The 21,926-nt window shown below is 36.2% G+C and overlaps 1 protein-coding gene across 21 annotated transcripts; it reads right to left on the minus strand.

Annotated features, from left to right (window-relative positions):
• Positions 1 to 8,772: 8,772 nt before the first annotated feature.
• On the minus strand, positions 8,773 to 21,281 carry LOC145651688 (uncharacterized). Of its 21 annotated transcripts, none has more exons than XR_014117561.1 (11): positions 21,057 to 21,273; positions 20,566 to 20,910; positions 20,226 to 20,264; positions 17,790 to 17,903; positions 17,647 to 17,699; positions 17,422 to 17,475; positions 17,022 to 17,096; positions 12,143 to 12,282; positions 11,803 to 11,841; positions 10,985 to 11,297; positions 8,773 to 10,332 (listed from the first exon to the last, which is right to left on the minus strand). XR_014117561.1 is itself a non-coding variant. In XM_081698969.1 (11 exons), exons 6-10 carry the CDS (start codon positions 17,050 to 17,052, stop codon positions 11,005 to 11,007), a joined length of 540 nt encoding a protein of 179 aa, XP_081555095.1. In that variant the 5' UTR covers positions 17,053 to 17,096; positions 17,422 to 17,475; positions 17,647 to 17,699; positions 17,790 to 20,264; positions 20,566 to 20,910; positions 21,057 to 21,275; the 3' UTR covers positions 8,773 to 10,332; positions 10,985 to 11,004. The 21 variants fall into 21 exon arrangements, 3 of the variants coding, with proteins under 3 accessions (XP_081555095.1, XP_081555094.1, XP_081555093.1); XR_014117560.1 differs by having other exon boundaries at positions 12,143 to 12,487; XR_014117556.1 differs by having other exon boundaries at positions 10,985 to 11,028; positions 11,202 to 11,297; positions 12,143 to 12,487; positions 17,022 to 17,475; positions 21,057 to 21,268.
• Between the last annotated feature and the right edge of the window lie 645 nt (positions 21,282 to 21,926).

The following is a 21,926-nucleotide window of genomic DNA, read 5'->3' on the forward strand; positions in this document are numbered from 1 at the left end:
AAAGATTAATTATGCTGCCTTACATTTCGTTAATGGGAAAACCAGATGAGGGCAGAAGAGAGGTCAGACTGAGCACAATGTGTATTCTGAAGTGCTGAACTCTGCTGTTACACATTAATTTGTGAGATCTAAGTCAATTATATAAAATTCTCTGTTTGGTACCCTGTACATCATTATTGGTACATTCAGCATTGCGGACTGACTGTCATTTGGAAACCTCTCTTAAAGAACTTAAAGAAGAGGTGCAGAGCTGAAGGGACAGTGAGTGGGCATTCCTTCATAAGGCCTGCACCTCTATAAAGGTTTGATTATAAAAGAGGTCACGGATCAATGAAATGAGAGTTTCTCAACACCCTGTGCTCCTACCAAGAGTCTCCAAGAAAAGCAATGCATGCAGGTGAATTATATTTCATTTTTTAATATATTACTGTACTTGTCTAGTGTAGTCTACTTAAAGAAGCTGTATTGTTTTGTTTTAGAGTGACATACATTTCTGCTTCTTACATTATTTGCTGTTTGGTTCTGGAAACCCGCAGTATTAACCTAGTAGATCTGTCTTATTACACAAGCATGTGTTTATCCCAGTGTCACTGACTACACATTAAGCCAGTAGATCTGTCTTATTATATGAGCACGTGTTTCCTGTAGATAAGGCCCACTCTCTCTCGCTCTCTTTTTTTGTGTCTGTATTTGGACTATAAGGAAATTCCAAAATAATGCCATTGAAAGTATTGGAATTATCTGAAGAAGTTGACATATGTTCCAGTGTAATGATGCGTGTTATATTACAGTTATATTACAGAAGGAAATGGCCTTTTCAAGACATCACAAATGCATTTCTCCCCCATCTACCTGTTACCAAAGCAGGTATTCCTAAAAATGTTGAACCTCTGGGTATTATTTCTTTTTATACAAATGTTTATTACTGGTACTGCCTTTTCTATTAAGTGTGTATGTGTGTGTGTGTGTGTGTGTGTGTGGGTTTCATGCTTTAGAGCAACTGTTGAGACACAGAGGGCATTTGCCAGTTCATCTATTTAATCTCATTTCTATCAAAGATGGCACTACGAGATGACCCACACTTGACAGCTCAAAGATGTTTGAGTCAGTGGATTGTCAGTTCATCATCAAAACATGGTCATAAGTTGAGAAGAGAGGGCAGGAGTTTATTACTTTTGCCAGCCAAATAGTTTTTGAAATACTTTTGTTGATTTATTAACATTTAATTATACTTGTCAGCAACCAATTTAAGATTAACGCAGAATTTCCCTTAAAAAAACAAACAAAATAGTTCTTAGATTTGGCAACAATTCAGAACATTGCAGCACTTGAACAATATTGTTCACATAAAAAGAATATATATTCTATAATAATATATATAGTGCATCATAAATTGGTGACAAGACATATCTTGATTTGTGTCAAGAAAAACCTAAAGAATATATGTGCTTTGTCTTAACTACTTAGGGCACACGCTTTAGTCTCGCAGAACATCTCACTGTAGCTGTGGTTCTCATGCTGATGTGTCATAGTACACATGTAGTTCACACACTGGAGTACATACACTCCGCTGGCATGATGTCCCTTTTCCAGCTTGGACTTTCCTCTTGGGGAATTGCAAGGCTGCATAATTCACCACTTCACCATGAGATTCCTGGATATGGAGGGGGGGGGGGGGGGGCACACTGGTAAATCTTAATTTGAAGGAGTGAGTATACCGATTTATTAATTTGTTATTACCACTAGGAACACCAGAAATACCCAGAATTCATACTGTAATATAGAGTATTACCTTCCTTATGCAAAATACGGCTGAACCTACCAGAACACGTGATGGCCTCACCTCTGACTGGTCCTCTTTAGAAACTTTAACTGTTTATACAGAAAGGGTGAAGTCATAACTGTTTAGATTTTCAGAACCGGAAAGTATCTGAATGTATTTTCAGATGGAAAGGCACTTACTTTTGCAGTTTTCACATTCCCTTCTCCTCATTATGGAACAAGTAAGGAAGAAAATCAGAATTTCAAAGAAGCCCAAAGCCATTCCCAAACTGTGGAGTCCAGTGAACTTTTGGAAGCTGTACATTATTGTTATAATAATAATAATAATAATAATAATAATAATAATAATAATAATTATTATTATTATTATTATTATTAGTAGTAGTAGTAGTAGTAGTAATAGTAATGTTAGTACAAATTATCAGAGTACATTTTGAATTAAAAATAATGGAAAAATACTAAAATGCATAATATCTTACCAGTCTTCTCTGGTGCTGTCATGTTAATGCTGTTTATGTTCACTGTTGATCTGCATGTCACTGAATCATCAGAAGGACTTGGATTAGATATTTCTGAAGCTGTGGTAGACTCATGCACACCTATCAGAATTAGGCCACAAACAGCAAAAGGCCAATAAACTGAACACAGCTCATTGGAGCGGGGCGGGTAATTTAGCATTTTATTTATTTATTTTTTACATTAAACAACATTTTTGTTTATTAAAATCATGAGATATCTTTTGTTATCAAGTAGGTTCCAACTTCAAACACATGGTATAGTGTTGTAATCCCACAGTAGTACACTGCTTCATCTGATGGAACTGTGTTAAAAATGGTGATTTGCTGCAATTTGTAGATTTTTCTATGTGGAAATGAGAATTCTTGAATTCATTGTAAAAGGTAAATTCAGTCATCTGAAACATCCTGACTCTGCAATTCACCCCAGTTGCTGCATGCCATTCTTTTTGTAAGTCACTTGACATCATCTTACAGTTGTTACTTAACATTCGAAGGAGGTGGCAATCATCATGGTCGGTAAAGAGTCGTTTTCGACCTCTGCCAGCCTGTAGCTGTTTTTGTCCCCTGTGTTTGCTGCTTGACTCTAACGCTGCTGGCCCAAGTGCTGCAGGGCATGGGGCAGAACGCACAGACTTCCTCGACAGTGCAAGACATTTATTAACATTAAACATGGACAACACAAGCGGCACTCACATACAACTACAAGAGTGAACATTATTAAACATTCAACACTAACGATATACACTTAAATATGAAAAGGTGGGAACAAACACAGACATTACGTGCTACAGCTACTGTTTACATTAATGACTCACAAAGAGACATAGGTAGTGACAATGACCAACAAAGGGAGCACACACGGACAGGGGTGTAAATAGACACACAAGACATTAACATTAAACCCTATACATGTGTGTGCAACCCCGGGGGTGTGGTTACAGTACATTTGTGAATCCCCTTGCATGCGGCAGGCCGTACCATGTGACTTATGGGAGAGGAGCAGTCCGTGACATTGATCTTGTTCTTATGAACTGCAGTTTTTGAAATTTTAAAGATGGAAGCAACCTGACACTCACTGTATCCTTCTGCCAGTAAAGCTACAGTTGAACCCTTCTTTTCCTCAATAAGAACCTTTCTTTTCAACTCTTTTGGCATGGTCTGTAGCTGTATTTTGACTACACTTACTTTTTGGGTAGTCCTAGCACTGCTTTTCCCATCCAGCTGGTTCTATAACAAATGAATAATGATGAACAGCAGCATTTACCAGTATTTATAATTACATTTGTTACAGTTGATTCTGATGTGGAATTAATAATCGATATATATTAATTGCTTTGGGGGAAAAAAAGTCCACATTTTTTTACTGTTTTGACGCGGTTTCATTTTATAGGTCCTGTTCAAAGCACAATGACTGATAAATGAGCCGTCCAGATTGAACCTGGAAAAAATAGCACTCGTAACTGCACAATTGAATCAGAATCCAGTTAAATTCTTTACATTTGGTACAAGCAAAGACTGCAGCAGGAGCCTCAGCAAGTAGGAATAGTGAAAATCATGGAGGAGGCCATGATTCCATCTCCATTCAACAACTCCAGATTCATAATGAAATTAATTGATAGCACACTATTTCTGACTATTCTAAATCTTAATGAAGATGATAATGGAACATACTTCTGTGGAATGACAAATGAACAAGTGGTTACATTTTGCTCTGCTACAATTTTGACAGGTAATAATTATTTATTTTAAACTTAACATTAAAACTAGACTACAATTACAGCACAAAACATTTATAATGTGAATAGCAATGTCAAAATTGTTCTGTATAAACACAAAGATTTTTACAGTCTATGGACTGCAAAGTGCTTTAAAATGTATGTTTTATAAAACATACCTATTAGCTATTAATCCTTCAGAAGTACACTTGTTCAAGCATGTGAGGGAAACCAAGATGAACTAATAGCTGACTCCTTTGGTTGTTATTGACCAGGACATACATAGTTAAACAAAACCGAGCTTGACAGTGCAGGAATAAGGTGTGATGCCACCAAAACAGCCAATTCAAGAAAATATATTTGTATCTCTTTGCTTTAAATAAAATGACTATCACATAAGCCAACCCTTAAAAGGTTCTATATGATATTCGAGTACAGAAATAGATAGATAGATAGATAGATAGATAGATAGATAGATAGATAGATAGATAGATAGATAGATAGATAGATAGATAGATAGATAGATAGATTGATTGATTGAGCCATCTATCTATCTATCTATCTATCTATCTATCTATCTATCTATCTATCTATCTATCTATCTATCTATCTATCTATCTATCTATCTTGTGTACTTCACTGCAATGTTTACTACAGTATAATAGTTACCTGTAATATTCTTCAGGTTTATCTATATATAAATATAAGGGTTAAAATGTACATTATAATTTTCTTTTCTGTTAGCCACAGTTGTAAAATTAGTGGTAAACATGTTTTTATTTGAGTTACCATAGACGTCCTATTCACATACATCAATCTGCCTATTCTCCTCTGACCTCTTTTGTGGACAATTAGTTTCCATCCAATGAAATCTCACTGGAAGTGTTAGTGTTTCTAAGCATTCTGTGATAATACTGTATGCAACTGTACAAGGAGATCAGCGATTTCTGGAATGCTCAGTAGAGCATTGATTGCATGAGTTGTTACATACATATTTATACACACTTGCATGCACACAAGATAAGCAGCTAAATATTTAAGACTAGTTGTGCAATAGATCAAGTTGTCACAGTTCCAACAACATTTGTTCTGATGCTGTTTCCCTCGTGTCTCTGTCCTTGTCCTGTGTTGTCTTTCCCCCTCCATTATCATCTCCAGGTGTTTCATGTGGTGCGTTTTACAGTGTTGTTTTGTTTTCCCTAAAACCCCCTGACTCACACTTGTATCCTGTGCTACATCTCACCCTCCCTAGTTATAAATTTAATAGTCACTGTGGAGACCAGCATGGAACTGCTGTGTTGGGTAATACTTGGTGGTGTAGTTCATCAGATCTATATGAAACAGTCAGCACTGAATAGACATTAACAGTGTCAGTGTGGCTGGGTATGACTTTAGTTTCTGGGGAGACCAGTGATGGATTTTATAGGTTATGAAGTGATTGGCTGCATGGGGGCAGTACAGTGTGTAAATGTATGTAGAGTAACTCTGTGTTTGCTGGAGGTTTAGAGTGTAGAGCTCACATGGAACTGGTGGCACTGATCACACATTAATGGTGTCAGTGGGGCTGGGTGTGGCTCAAGAAAATAACTTACATGTGTTGTGGAATTATAAGCTAAGGAACCAGGATGAAGCTGGCAGTGAAAAATGAAAAGTTATATCTTGGAAATCAGAATAATTGCTAGGACACAACTAACAAAAGGCCCATTTTATGTTATGCCTCATAAATTAAAATCTCATTGGCCATCAAAACTTGCAATATCCTGTTCTGTCTTTTTTTTCCCCCTTATAGTCTGTTTGGCCACCAGAGGTCATTTGGGCTCTGTAACTTCTGACCATTGAGAAGCCTTCCCTTTTCCATAAAGAGTTTGGACAAATTTGTAGTGTATTTCTCAGTTACTTTTGGTGGCTGTGGCTCCTCCCACATCCTGACCACTTCCCCTTTTGTGCCCCTCCTCCCAAGAAAGAGAAACTCTATTCTGACTGGGGGACTTTTCCTGGTTTGTTATCGTGCCAGATGAGTTTTAAACACACTTACACTCATCCTACCCAGAGTAGGACTCCTAGAAACCTTGACTAGACTGATGTTATTTATTTATTCTTATTACTGATTTTGTTCTTTTTTGCTTATTTTGTTCCTGTTGTGATGGCCGGTGTTGAGCAGAAGATGATGGGCTCCTCTTTCAAGTCTGGGTTCCTCTCAAGGTTTCTTCTTTTTGCTCTTTGACAGTTTTTCCTTGCTCAGTGGGGACTCGGACATCTGTAAAGGTGCTTTGTGACGATGGCCATTGTAAAATGTAATATAGAAATAAACATCACTTTGAATTTTGACTTAATGTTACATTGAACAGCTTCATTTCATATCAGAGTACATACACTGCTCTGGCAAATCAGTCTCTCTACTTCCACATGTACATAAACTTTATGTAAACTTCAGTTATGATCATTTATGCATTTACATGTGATATTTATATATAGTTGTTTTTTTTAATGGTTATGTACTTTTTATAAAAAAGTAACATCTTTTTTACAGTTTACCTTATATTTTTATGCAATGTAACTTGTTGCTGTGTTACAGTCTCCTTGTAATTGGGCTTACTAAGTTTTACTGTTATGGTTCTTGGGTGTTTTTGCAGAATACAAGTTTAATATATAAGCTCCCATGTTACTGGAAATTTATTATTAGTACTGTTTTCTTAATTTATGTATTATAATATGTTAGTTTAAAAGATTTCACCACACTACATTTGCACACAGGAAGTGTATTATCAGACACTATCAGTCTAAGCTTCTATATATATTTTTTTCCTATGTGCATATTCACTGTGATCACAAAGTCTAAAACTCTGTTCTCACACCATTCCCTTATAAAATAATCCTATCCCTGCACTGTCATGCTATGTTTGGTTTAACTCTGGATGTCCTGGCCAATATAATTCAATATCAACTCTGAGAAATTGATAAATGCACCAATCTGTATTAGTCCAGAGATAAATTCTCATTGGCTAGGGATTGCTTTGCGGTCTTGTCTATCTTATTTGGCCTTGATTGTAAAACCTTGATTGTATGTGTGTGTGTGTGTGTGTGTGTGTGTGTGTGTGTGTGTGTCTGTGTGTGTGTGTGTGTGTGTGTGTGTGTTTGTGAGTGAGTGAGTGAGTGAGTGAGTGAGTGAGTGAATGAGTGAGTAAATGGGCATGTCTCTCTTGCTGGGAGCCCTGCACACTGTGACAGCTCCAAGGTTTGTGAGCCTGAAGCACTCAAGAGTTAAAAACACATTTGTCAGGAGGAGAGTATAAGTGTCCTCGTAATGTAATATCTATATTACACAGACAAGATTACTTAGGGGGATTATGTTGTTCTGTTTCAATCTCCTTTTAAGTGCACTTACTATGTTTTATTGTTATGGGTCTTTAGTGTTTTTGCAGAATTTTTTGGTATCTGTCATTTACAGCCATTTTGGTGTCTGCTAATACAAGGCTAATATAGGAGCTCCCATGTTACTGGAAATTTAGTATTGTAGCACTGTTTTCTTTTTGTATGTATTTCATGACACTAAGTATTAGAATATTTAAGTTAAAAAGGTTTCACCACTGTTTTTGCATATAAGAAGTGTATAATCAAGCACTATTAGTCTAAACTTGTGGGTTTTTTCCTATGTCTATATTTACAGTGAACACAAGGTCTAAAACTGTGTTCTCACACCGTTCTCTCAGAAAGCAGCTAAAGAGGGAAGTAAACAGGTTGGCACTGTACTTGAGACAAAGTGATCTGAGTATGGTAGGATGACCTTATAGAATAACCCTATTCCTACACTCTCAGGCTCTGTTTGGTTTACCTCTGGATGTCATGGCCATTATAATTCAGTGTCATCTTTGAGGCATTGATAAATGCATCAATCTGCATTAATCCAGAGATAAATTCTCATTGGCTGGGGGATGTTTTCAGGTCTTGCCTATCTTATTTGGCCTTGATTGTAAAATCAGAAATTCTACTATAGTGCCCTCTGTTCATGATGACTTCCTGCATTGGTGATCAAAAAACAACTCCCAAAACACTTAATAAGAGAGAATAATCTGAAACATTTTTAAACTGTAAAATCTGTACATATTTTATAGAGGAATAAAAAGATCAAAGTAACTTGATCAAACAATTACAAGTTATAACCTGAAGCAAAAGTTTTAAAAATAATCAATGACAAAAGTTTTAAGTTGTGTTAGCCTGTTACATTCACAAGTTAAAAACACATTTTGCAGGAGAAGAGTATGAGTGCCCTTATAACATAATATCTATATTACACAGACAAGTGTAGAATCTGGTATTTTCTACTTTTATAACTTGGATGTTTCTGTTTTTATTGTTTTATATAGCTTTCCACTGTGTAATGTATGTAATTAATATTAATCAACCTTGTGTTCCTGTGTGATACATGGAGCAGTTTTCAAACATGACAGACTAAATAATCCATTGGCAAAAACACATACTGGCAAATAAAAGTGATTCATTATTATACTCATTATATGTTTGGAAAGTTTATTTAAGTTTTCAGGCAGCACTATGTGAGGCTGAACAAGCTGGTTTGAGCTGAGCACCTCTCGTCAAATATAATCCAACCAGCACCCCTCCACCACCCTGTTTCACAGAGAGATCATTATCTGCACTTCTATTTCCTACAGAGTAGCAAGAATAACCAACAGGAAATCAGGCCCCAATCACATTTAGAAGTGGTGCTTACATGTAATGATTAGTATACACAGTTATAATCTAGTTCAGCATTGTTTTTCTTTAATAGCCTCTTTTTATTTGCCCAGAGGTTGTGAATAGTGTAAATCCCATAAAGCACAATGTAACATTTTAGTCTCAGTGCTGCCAGAAAAAAAGTTACACATGCTGTGATACCTCATATTTGAAAGAATCATTATCAGCTCTTCCTTGTCCAGCTGCTGGAGTAAACAGTGAAATTCCAGACTACAGACACAGCCAGTACCAAGCCCATGCTAATGACCAGCACATCCAGTTATTAGTGAATATCTACAGCATGTAACAGACATGCATAGTGTTGTACAAAAGTACAGGACGTTTTAAAGGAAAACCGACAGACAAAATAATCATTCATAACTTATGTGACTGTGCAGGGCAATATACAGAGCAGGATACAAGTGTCATTCTGAGAATTTAGGGAAAACAAAACAGCGCAAACACAGCACAAACAGATACAAATATATATATGCATCTGTACTAAAAAGCAACTGACTCTTGAAATTTAGGCTTCTGTGATCACTTTTTAAAGCAAAGAGACAATAACATCTACTTTCTTGACTGATCTGTTTTTGAGGAATCCAACCTGCACTGTCCTGCACTGTTAGCCTGACAGCCTGTTAGGCTTTATTTATTGACCATGTTTTTGTCCTGGTCAATAAAACACAAACAGTGTCAGCTCTTAGTTCATCTTGGGTTCCTTCACATGCTTGAACAACTTCACTACTGAAAAATTAGTAGGAACTTTTATAAAATGCATATCTTATATCACTTTGCACTTTATAGACTGAAATTTATTTGTATTTTTTCAGGATTTTATATAAGAACCATGATCATTTTAAAAACTTGCATGCTTAAGAATATGCCATAATATTATAACATAAAGAGGCATAAATGATAATACTGTATTTTATACTGTTACTAATACTGTTACTGTACTTTCTAAACCTTGATTACTAATCTCTAGATTATTTGCTTTGGACTAAATTTGATTCACATTTTTTTCTTTATTAATCTGATTCAGTTCCAATTTACAGGTCCGGTTCAGCCTAGGGAGCATGCATAACATCTCGAAAAATCACAACCTTTCACTACTTTACTAAAACATCCTAATAACACACTTTCATAGACGACAACCAACTTAATCTTCTTTTAATTCTACATCAGCCATCTGCGGTTTCATAACATTGTGTATATTCTTTATCTGTCACCCACTTTTGAGCACAGTGGTTCTCTAAGACAAATGTGGCACAACCAACAGAAACACAACATACCTTAAAGATCAGAAAGCAGATGAATGGAGAGAAAAGATTTAGAAATTACAGAGTTACACAGCACCTCCATTACAATACTGAATGTGCCAGTAAAGAGATAATGTGTCCAGACTTCATTTAGGATTATAGAAGGGAAGAGAGCTAATAATCTAGATGATAGTCAGTAAGGGCTGAACATTTCACTTCAGAGTACATGCTGTCTTCAGGCTGTCCTCTCTTCACTTGTCCTCTTTTGGTTTCCCTCTCATTGAAATGAATGGCAGCATAATTCAGCTCTTCAGCATCATGTCGCTGTGGGAATGAACAACAATCTTTAGTGAACATTACTGTCATTCTGATCCTTATTTAGAATATGACTACTAGTCTGAAACACAGAGACAGTGAGTTGCCTTCTCCTCCTCCTCTACAGCAGTGCAGTGTTACATGTCTCATACATCTCCACCACAATAGCTTCATGCATGTGTGTCAATGATGCTGTATTTAGACTACAGCTATAAACTATATTAGCACCACAGATATGAAACAGAGGAAGCTAAGCAGAGCCAGAAACATTCTTAGTAAAAGATGTAATAGATTTAAATGTATAAAAGTCAGTAAATTGCTTTTTAAGATTTACATATCTTAATACTGTTTTTCATTAGACTAATATTATAGTAGCTCGTCATTCTGCTCTTTACATAGCCTGTTTTGTCTGAAACAAAGCAATTAAACAAATGCACATAATGTGAGATACAGCATATTTTATCATGGTAGACCCACCTCACTAAATAGAAATCCTTACTTTCAAATCTGGACTTTTCTAATATGGGGTGCATGTCATTTTATGCTAATTAAAAAAAGTAGCTAATGTAACATCTACTGTTGTCATGTCTATGATTGGCTATTTGCTAAGCATTATATTTATATATTTAATGGCATGAAAACACAATTGCACAAGTTATACCTGAGTGGTAGTTTTCTTCATCACACTACCTTATTGAGGTCTCGCTGTGCTTAGGGAAAGAATACAGAATTAAATGTTATTGAATCAGAGAACATTACCTGTATGCCAGGTTTGTTGTAAAATACTTATCAATAATTTCAATATTTCTTAAAGATAAAAATAGTATGAAGTCATGAATTAGAATAGGCTGAGCCCCCTCCCCTTTATGAACACTTACCATTGCCGTGTTCAGAGTTTTTCATCTTACAAATGATTATAGCTTGAGCAATGATAACAGCTGCAAACACTCCCAGCACTGCTCCAAGACAGATCACTACAAAATTTATTGTAAAATGTTTTTTATAAATATTAAGTTGAATATAAAATTAAAGTGAAATTAAAGTGTTATATATATATATATATATATATATATATATATATATATATATATATATATATATATATATATATATATATAAAACTCACTCTCTCTCTCTCTCTCTCTCTCTATCTCTCGCTATATATATATATATATATATAATTTAGGTTTTGTTTTTTTTTTTTGTTTTTTTTTCAGAGAATTCTACTATATAAGCCTTGAATTGACAATTCCTTGGGGAACTGACTATAATGCTGAAATTTGATACACTGATGTGGATTACTCTTGATAGGCTGATGAACATAATACAAATACTGTACAATCTTAGTTTTTCTTGGTGATATTCGGAGGAATGTACTAGATTGTTGTGACTTGCGACTATCGTACAGAAACTTGAATGATATTAAAAAAAACCTTGATAATCATTTTATTTAAATAAAAAAGACACAAAGATACTTGCTTGACAGCTCTGTTTTTGAGGAATCCAACCTGCAGTGTCCTGCACAATCAGACTGTTAGTTTGTTTTTTTTTATCCTCGTCAATAAAACACAAACAGTGTCAGCTCTTAGTTTATCTTGAGTTCCTTCACAACTTCACTACTGAAAAATTAGCAGGTGCTTTTTTAAAATGTTTATCTTATATAACTTTGCACTTTATAGACTGAAATTTATTTGTGTTTATTCAGGATTTTAATTATCTTCTTCATAAAACATCTATAGCTTTGGCATTAAAAGAACAAGTGCTTGGTGCTTTAGTTATAATCCAGTGTTAAGAAGTTTAAAATAAAACATTTCATTACCTGTTACACAGCCAAAGGTAGCAGAGGAAAAGAGAACCGTTGTTGCATTTGGTATTCCACAGAAATAAGTTCCTTCATCATGTGTTGTAGCATTTTCAATAGTCAAAACGTTTGTGCTATTAGTCCACGTCATTGTAAATCTGGAGTTGTTGAATGGAGAAGAAAATATGGCCTGTTTATTTGTTTTCATTCTTCCTACTTGCTGAGGCTTCTGGTTCAGTCTTTGCTTGTACCAAATGTAAACATCATCACTGGATATTGCTTTCAATGTGCAGTTAAGAGTGATCTTTTTCCCAGGTAAATTTATGACTGCTTGTTTAGCAGCGTTTGTAGTTTGAATAGGACCTATAAAATTAAAACAAGTTATTAATGAAAAAAAGTGTGGACAAAAGTTTATCCAAAGCAAATAATGTATATTGATTATTAATCCAGCATCATAAAGTACAGTAACGGATGTATTTATAAACACTGATAAAGATTTGGAACCGTACATGTCTTGTAGCTGAAAAATATAAGTATCCAGACTGCTATCATTATTGCAGAGTAACACTCAGACCTCAGAGGAGACGATGTGAAAAGAAGCAACTGATAAACTAATTAAACTTCATGAGCTTTCAGGTCTCATGACTCAAAACCTCATTGGCTGGCGAAAGTCACGTGGTCCTGTTCTGTCCTGTATTCTTACAACCTTTTTTGGCAACCTGCAGTGTCTGATCTCTTTAAAACATGTTGAGCCCAACGTCTATATAAATTAAAGTAACAGACCACCACTGAAAGAAAGGGGTGATTTGAGAATAGTGTTTATAGTATTTAAATTTGCTCTAAATCTTTTTTTTAATTATTATTATTTATTTTTTTTCTTTTTTATACAGTTCAGATTATTTGAATGCAGATTCTTTTTGGCATTTTTGGACCTGGTGGAACATGATTGTGCTGTACCACAGATGTTTGCAACATCTCACTGCCACATCTTTGCTTATGGAATTTGGTTTTAGGGTTTTTAAACTAAATGTAGCTGTGAAGGAATTATAGGAAGTAGCTGAAAGGACTAGTGTGGTGGAATTTTGAATAAACAGCAAGTCAGATGTGATTAAAAGAGTAATTTAATAAAGAAAATAAGACATACAAAACACAACTGTGTGAGAGCTAATGCTCTAAAGCAAAGGCTCTAAAGGGGTAGACTGGCTCTGCTCCTTATACCTAAACTTCACATCCCGGAAGGGATGTCCTTTCATCCTATTTACCCGTTTCCTGCTCTTTATCGCGCTAAACACTTTTGCACATACCAGGATGCTCTGTTCCACCAGGACGGACACAGTTTGCTAGTTCCTCTTTATCAGCATTAGTCGCACGACACATGCAAGATCACGAAGCAGCTGATTCAGCAGTCGTTTTGTTCACACAATACACAAAGACAGAATGTGCAGACTAAACTATTCATATAGGATTACATAGAGAAAGGATTAACATGATTATATATGAATCACATGATAATACATGATCGAATAATAATTTCCATCACACTAGTCAGTGATTGTGGGTGAGGAGAGTACAGGCTAGACAGGGAAATGCATAATGCAAATAGAACCAGTGCCACTGAACATGCATTAAATGTATTAATGAGGCTGCACAAGGCCTTAGTCACTGTGGAGACCAGCATGGAACTGCTGTGTTTGGGAATACTTGGTGGTGTAGTTCATCACATCTATATGAAACAGTCAGCACTGAATAGACATTAACAGTGTCAGTGTGGCTGGGTATGACTTTAGTTTCTGGGGAGACCAGTGATGGATTTTATAGGTTATGAAGTGATTGGCTGCATGGGGGCAGTCCAGTGTGTAAATGTATGTAGAGTAACTCTGTGTTTGCTGGAGGTTTAGAGTGTAAAGCTCACATGGAACTGGTGGCACTGATCACACATTAATGGTGTCAGTGGGGCTGGGTGTGGCTGAAGAAAATAACTTACATGTGTTGTGGAATTATAACCTAAGGAACCAGGATGAAGCTGGCAGTGAAAAATGAAAAGTTATATCTTGGAAATCAGAATAATTGCTAGGACACAACTAACAAAAGGCCCATTTTATGTTATGCCTCATAAGTTAAAATCTCATTGGCCATCAAAACTTACAATATCCTGTTCTGTCTTTTTTTTCCCCCTTATAGTCTGTTTGACCACCAGAGGTCATTTGGGCTCTGTTAACCTTTGACCATTGAGAAGCCTTCCCTTTTCCATAAAGAGTTTGGACAAATTTGTAGTGTATTTCACAGTTACTTTTGGTGGATGTGGCTCCTCCCACATCCTGACCACTTCCCCTTTTATGCCCCTCCTCCCAAGAAAGAGAAACTCTATTCTGACTGCGGGACTTTTCCTGGTTTGTTTGTTTCTGTGCCAGGTTTTAAACACACGTACACTCATTCAACCTAGAGTAGGACTCCTAGAAACGTGGATGAGACTCATGTTACTTACTTATACTTACTTTTGTGTGTGTGTGTGTGTGTGTGTGTGTGTGTGTGTGTAAACGTGCATGACTCTCTTGCTGGGAGCCCTAAGGTTTGTGAGCCTGACGCACTCAAGAGTTAAAAACACATTAGTCAGGAGAGTATAAGTGTCTTCATAATGTAATATCTATATTACACAGACAAGATTATTTAGGGGGATTTTGTTTTGTTTCAATCTCCTTGTAAGTGCACTTGCTATGTTTTATTGTTATGGGGCTTTAGTGTTTTTACAGAATTTTTTGGTATCTGTCATTTACAGCCATTTTGGTGTCTGCTAATACAAGGCTAATATAGGAGCTCCCATGTTACTGGAAATGTATTATTGTAGCACTGTTTTCTTTTTGTATGTATTTCATGACACTAAGCATTAGAATATTTAAGTTAAAAAAGTTTCACCACTGTTTTTGCATATAAGAAGTGTATAATCAAGCACTATCAGTCTAAACTTGTGGGTTTTTTCCTATGTCTATATTCTCAGTGACCACAACGTCTAAAACTGTGTTCTCACACCATTCTCTCAGAAAGCAGCTAAACAGGGAAGTAAACAGGTTGGCACTGTACTTGAGACAAAGTGATCTGAGTATGGTTGGATGACATTATAGAATAACCCTATTCCTACACTCTCAGGCTCTGTTTGGTTTAACTCTGGATGCCCTGGCCATTATAATTCAGTGTCAGCTTTGATAAATTGATGAATGCACCAATCTGCATTAATCAAGAGATACATTCTCATTGGCTGGGGGAAGTTTTGAGGTCTTGTTTTCAGGTCTTGCCTATCTTATTTGGTCTTGATTGTAAAATCAGAAATTCTACTATAGTGCCCTCTGTTCATGATGACTTCCTGCATTACTGATCATAAAACATCTCCCGAAACACTTCATAAGAGAGAATAATCTGAAACGTTTTAAAACTGTAAAATCTGTACATATTTTATAGAGGAATAAAAAGATCAAAGTAACTTGATCAAACAATTACAAGTTATAACCTGAAGCAAAAGTTTTAAAAATAATCAATGACAAAAGTTCTAAGTTGTGTTAGCCTGTTACATTCACAAGTTAAAAACACATTTTGCAGGAGAAGAGTATGAGTGCCCTTATAACATAATATCTACATTACACAGACAAGTGTACAATCTGGTATTTTCTACCTTTATAACTTGGGTGTTTCTGTTTTTATTGTTTTATATAGCTTTCCACTGTGTAATGTATGTAATTAATATTAATCAACCTTGTGTTCCTGTGTGATACATGGAGCAGTTTTCAAACATGACAGACTAAATAATCCATTGGCAAAAACACATACTGGCAAATAAAAGTGATTCATTATTATACTCATTATATGTTTGGAAAGTTTATTTAAGTTTTCAGGCAGCACTATGTGAGGCTGAATAAGATGATAGAACTCAGTGGTTTGGGTCGAGCTCCTCTGGTCAAATATAATCCAACAAGCACCCCTCCACCACCCTATTTCAGGTGAGAGATCATTATCTGCACTTCTATTTCCTATAGAGTAGCAAGAATAACCAACAGGAAATCAGGCCCCAATCACATTTAGAATTGGTGCTCAAATTTAACGATTAGTATACACATATTTATGATCTAGTTCAGCATTGTTTTTCTTTAATAGTTGCTTTTTATTTGCCCAGAGGTTGTGAATAGTGTACATCCCGTAAAGCACAATATAATGTTTTGGTCTCAGTGCTGCCAGAAAAAAGTATCACATGCTGTGATACCTCATATTTGAAAGAATCAGTATTTCCTAATGCCAAACAACCTAAATTCATTAATGTATATATCTGCAAGAATGACTGAAGTTCCTGGCTGCCATTCACAAATTGTCTTCATTTTGATGATTTTTGACAGAATTCTACCAAGCATATATTCTCCAACACAGACCTCATATTTATCAATCAATAACTTTTTGTGCTGTGTTCAAGTTGTTACTGTCCTCTTTTAGAGAGCAGGTCTATTATTGGGTTACATCTCTTCAGAGCCAGCTGTGTTCATAGATTTAGCTTTTAACTAAACTGGAATGTCAGTGGTGATTCAGTGATTCAAGGTAGTGGCAATTTTGTAAAAGGTCATTAGAGGAAACCAAAACACACAGTGATGTACAGACTCCCAGCTTTGCTGTCTTCATATTAAAAGAAGATTAGCTCAGTGGTTAAGGTACTTGACTAGCAGTCAGAAGGTTGCCAGTTTAAGTCCCGTCACCACTGTTAGGCCACTGAGCAAGACGCTTAATCCTCAAGTTGTGTTCAGTCAGAATTGTTATTAACTTTGGATAAAAGTGTCAGCTAAATGTCAATTATGCTGGTCTATGTGTATCTTGTGTAATTGATTTGGGTTTTGTAATTGTTCTGGGTTTTAAAAAAGCCTACCTCTACAGTTCCTGTTGTCAGTATTACTCATCCAGTTGGCTTGTGTTGACACTTGTGTTGTAGAACCTAAGTACACTTGGGCATGCATAACAATAGAGACAGGGATTATCCACATATACATCAAGTGTAAACACAAGTTGTGTGTACATCTGTCTGTGTTTGTTGGTGAACTGAGCCATGTACAGACAAATAGTGTTTTCTCTCTCACAGAGCAGACGGGAGAGTGTGGTGTGTCTGAACAGGGCCTGATTTAGTAGGATAAATTACAGGTGTCTCCATCTGAGAACTTTGTTTTTGTGAATGATGGTGTCGATGGTGTTGAGTAATTTATCACTGAACCAACTGAGTTTGCCTGTTTTGTAATATAACTGGCCTGCACTCAAACAGGCCAGAATCTCACATGGGTGTACTCATTTTCTTGATGCCCTGTTTTCTGCATCTTGTCCTCATCGACCTGTAATGCAGCATAACAGAACTCTTTAGTACTGGGATCCTTTTCACACAAACAAGGGAAGTTGTGTTGCAGCCCCATAGGTAACAAAGAAAAAGAGTGCAACTCAACTGGGAGAATTTGGTTAAATTAAAACTGACCCAGGTACAGTGAAACAAGCATATAGTAGCATACCTGGCCTGCTGGCCTCTCTCCCTCTTTGATGTTGTCTGACTGAGATGTTTTGCCTTGAAATTGATGAAAAAGGGAACACATGTCAGATATTCAACCAAGTGATAATAAATCACTGACAGTTTTGTTGACCTGAATTAACTCACATTTGCAGCTCTTCCTTGTCCAGCTGCTGGAGCAAACAGTGAGATTCCAGGCTACAGACACAGCCAGTGCCAGACCCATGCTAATGACCAGCACACCATGGTGGTAGTGAATGTCTACATAATAAGCAGCAGCAAAAATAACTGTTAAATGCACACACACACACACACACACACACACACACACACACACACACACACACACACATAATAACTGTAACACACACACACACACACTTAATAACTGTAACATACTCACACACACACACACACACACACACACACATATTGACTTGATAAGCATGAAACAGCAGATAAATGTAAAAACTAATAGACCATAAATGATTGAAACATGATATTGAAATAATATTATGCAAATAAAAATAAATAAATAAAAACTTTATGCGTTAAACCATTGGACTTAATTAATTAAACTACATAAATACCTTTAGTGTAACTAAGACTTAGACACTAACATACCATGCATCACCTTTCATGAGTTGAGAGTAGACTTAACAGAAGCTAGTGATGAACTGGAGTAGCTCTGTGTGAGTAAAGTCAATCAGCAATGATCTCTCCTTATCAGCCTAGTCTGCACCGAAGGTGTTTTGCATAGACTTACACGAGTGCACTTGTTATCACATATATAAAACAAATCCATAACTAACTAATCCACAATGCACAGGGTCAGTCATGAGGGAGTTAAAGCAAGACATGTCCTTAGATAAAATATCTTAATACATGGTCTGTGCTGGCTCCCAGATGGTGGAAGGAATTTCCACTGGAGGTCCTGACAGCAGAGTCTCTTTGCAGTCCTGAAACACAGACTGAAGACTATTTGTAGAATATTTAAATGACTGCTAATCCTGTTCTTATATTGAGTAACTGAAACTCTAGTACTCATTGTGATGTATTGTGCATTGCACTTATTGTTGTCTGTTATAGAGTTTATATGTGTGGTACTTCTAGGCATTAACATTGATCCCTGTATTTCTATAGTGTTGGTATATTAGTATATTGGACTCTAACCTACTGTATAGTACTAGGATGTATTCTATGAGTAAATGACAAAGCACGTTTGTTAGTCGCTCTGGATGAGAGCGTCTGCCAAATGCCATACATGTAAATGGTTAGTAAATGTTTTTGTTGCACTATATAACATAATATTCAATAATATTCATTATTTAATATACTTCAATTATCTTTGATATTTTTTTGTATTGCATAATATTCATTACTAGAAAACCATTCTTATGGTTCTTTGGTTTTTATATCTGAATAAATCTGTTGTTTCATGTTTATATTTATCGCACCAATATACCAACTGTGTGTGTGTGTGTGTGTGTGTGTGTCTCTGTGTGTGTGTGTCTGTGTCTCTGTGTGTGTCTGTGTGCATTTGTCAGCTATATTCACTGCTTTCCTTTGTATTATTCACCCTGCAGCTTGAGTGTCTCTGGTCTAGTAAACAGGAATGAGGCCATGAGACTCTGAGCACTGAGCGGAACGGGTGATGGCGACGCTTCTGTTTTTAAGAAGATCACCATTCATGTTATAATGTAGCCCCATTTATACTTCTACGCAGAACAGCAGTTCATCATCTTGGCATATATCACACTTTATGGGAATCTGGTGAGTGTTCATAAGTTGGCTTCTGGAGTTGAACTCTAGTATTCAACTGAGTTCTGGATGAAGGCACATATGGCCTTTCTAGTGAGCGAGACACATGAGAACTTGTGTGTGTGGCAGTCATCTTGTAGTCAATACAATCAACACTCTGGTCTATCTGTCTGCTGTTGCAAACCTTGTTGGCAGGTCTGTCTGTCTGTTTTTTGAGTCTCTAATGTTTGCTAATTCATCCCAAAAACAGATCCCATGAATGTCCAATTGAAGAATGAGACAGAAATGATATATTTACAAAACCTTGCCTGTACTTATTTATGAAAGAGCATCTGAAGATTGACATGACTTATCCAGACTAATGGTGTCACAATACGGCCCCTCCCTCCTCCTCAAACGTCTCTGTCCATGTGATCGTTAGTCTGTAGTGCCACACCCTCTCTTGTCGCCCACCTGATCCTTGTTGTGTGTAATCGTCGTGCACAATTCTAGTTCCAAACTGTGTGTATAATTATCTGTTACCCATCGACTGTGGGATATTCAATAATGTACCTTAATAAACATACATGCGCAGACATACACACACACACACACACACACACACACACACACACACACACATGAGAAAATGGTGGTGAAGAGAACAAGTTATCTACCAATGCCCTGCTGTAATATTTTTTAAGTGTTCATGCACTTAGCCTGTTACACTTAAAAGAGATCTATTTTATTCTATTTAATCAATTTCATTCTCCCTTATGTAAATCTACGTATAGTAATTTGAAATTTGACATTTCAAAATAAAAAAGACACAAAGATACTTGCTTGACAGCTCTGTTTTTGAGGAATCCAACCTGCAGTGTCCTGCACAATCAGACTGTTAGTTTGTTTTTTTTTATCCTCGTCAATAAAACACAAACAGTGTCAGCTCTTAGTTTATCTTGAGTTCCTTCACAACTTCACTACTGAAAAATTAGCAGGTGCTTTTATAAAATGTGTATCTTATATAACTTTGCACTTTATAGACTGAAATTTATTTGTGTTTATTCAGGATTTTAATTATCTTCTTCATAAAACATCTATAGCTTTGGCATTAAAAGAACAAGTGCTTGGTGCTTTAGTTATAATCCAGTGTTAAGATTTTTAAAATAAAACATTTCATTACCTGTTACACAGCCAAAGGTAGCAGAGGAAAAGAGAACCGTTGTTGCATTTGGTATTCCACAGAAATAAGTTCCTTCATCATGTGTTGTAGCATTTTGAATAGTCAAAACGTTTGTGCTATTAGTCCACGTCATTGTAAATCTGGAGTTGTTGAATGGAGAAGAAAATATGGCCTGTTTATTTGTTTTCATTCTTCCTACTTGCTGAGGCTTCTGGTTCAGTCTTTGCTTGTACCAAATGTAAACATCATCACTGGATATTGCTTTCAATGTGCAGTTAAGAGTGATCTTTTTCCCAGGTAAATTTATGACTGCTTGTTTAGCAGCGTTTGTAGTTTGAATAGGACCTATAAAATTAAAACAAGTTATTAATGAAAAAAAGTGTGGACAAAAGTTTATCCAAAGCAAATAATGTATATTGATTATTAATCCAGCATCATAAAGGACAGTAACGGATGTATTTATAAACACTGATAAAGATTTGGAACCATACATTTCTTGTAGCTGAAAAATATAAGTATCCAGACTGCTATCATTATTGCAGAGTAACGCTCAGACCTCAGAGGAGACGATGTGAAAAGAAGCAACTGACAAACTAATTAAACTTCATGAGCTTTCAGGTCTCATGACTCAAAACCTCATTGGCTGGCAAAAGTCATGTGGTCCTGTTCTGTCCTGTATTCTTACAACCTTTTTTGGCAACCTGCAGTGTCTGATCTCTTTAAAACATGTTGAGCCCAACATCACATGAGAACTTGTGTGTGTGGCAATCATCTTGTAGTCAATACAATCAACACTCTGGTCTATCTGTCTGCTGTTGGAAACCTTGTTGGCATTTCTGTTTGTCTGTTTTTTGAGTCTCTAATGTTTGCTAATTCATCCCAAAAACAGATCCCATGAATGTCCAATTGAAGAATGAGACAGAAATGATATATTTACAAGACCTTGCCTGTACTTATTTATGAAAGAGCATCTGAAGATTGACATGACTTATCCAGACTAATGGTGTCACAATACGGCCCCTCCCTCCTCCTCAAACGTCTCTGTCCATGTGATCGTTAGTCTGTAGTGCCACACCCTCTCTTGTCGCCCACCTGATCCTTGTTGTGTGTAATCGTCGTGCACAATTCTAGTTCAAACTGTGTGTATAATTATCTGTTACCCATCGACTGTGGGATATTCAATAATGTACCTTAATAAACATAAATGCGCAGACATACACACACACACACACACGAGAAAATGGTGGTGAAGAGAACAAGTTATCTACCAATGCCCTGCTGTAATATTTTTTAACTGTTCATGCACTTCATCTGTTAGCCTGTTACACTTAAAAGAGATCTATTTTATTCTATTTAATCAA

The sequence above is a fragment of the Electrophorus electricus genome, chromosome 16 (assembly GCF_041902795.1).
Source record: "Electrophorus electricus isolate QZ-2024a chromosome 16, ASM4190279v1, whole genome shotgun sequence".
Taxonomy (NCBI): Eukaryota; Metazoa; Chordata; class Actinopteri; order Gymnotiformes; family Gymnotidae; genus Electrophorus; species Electrophorus electricus.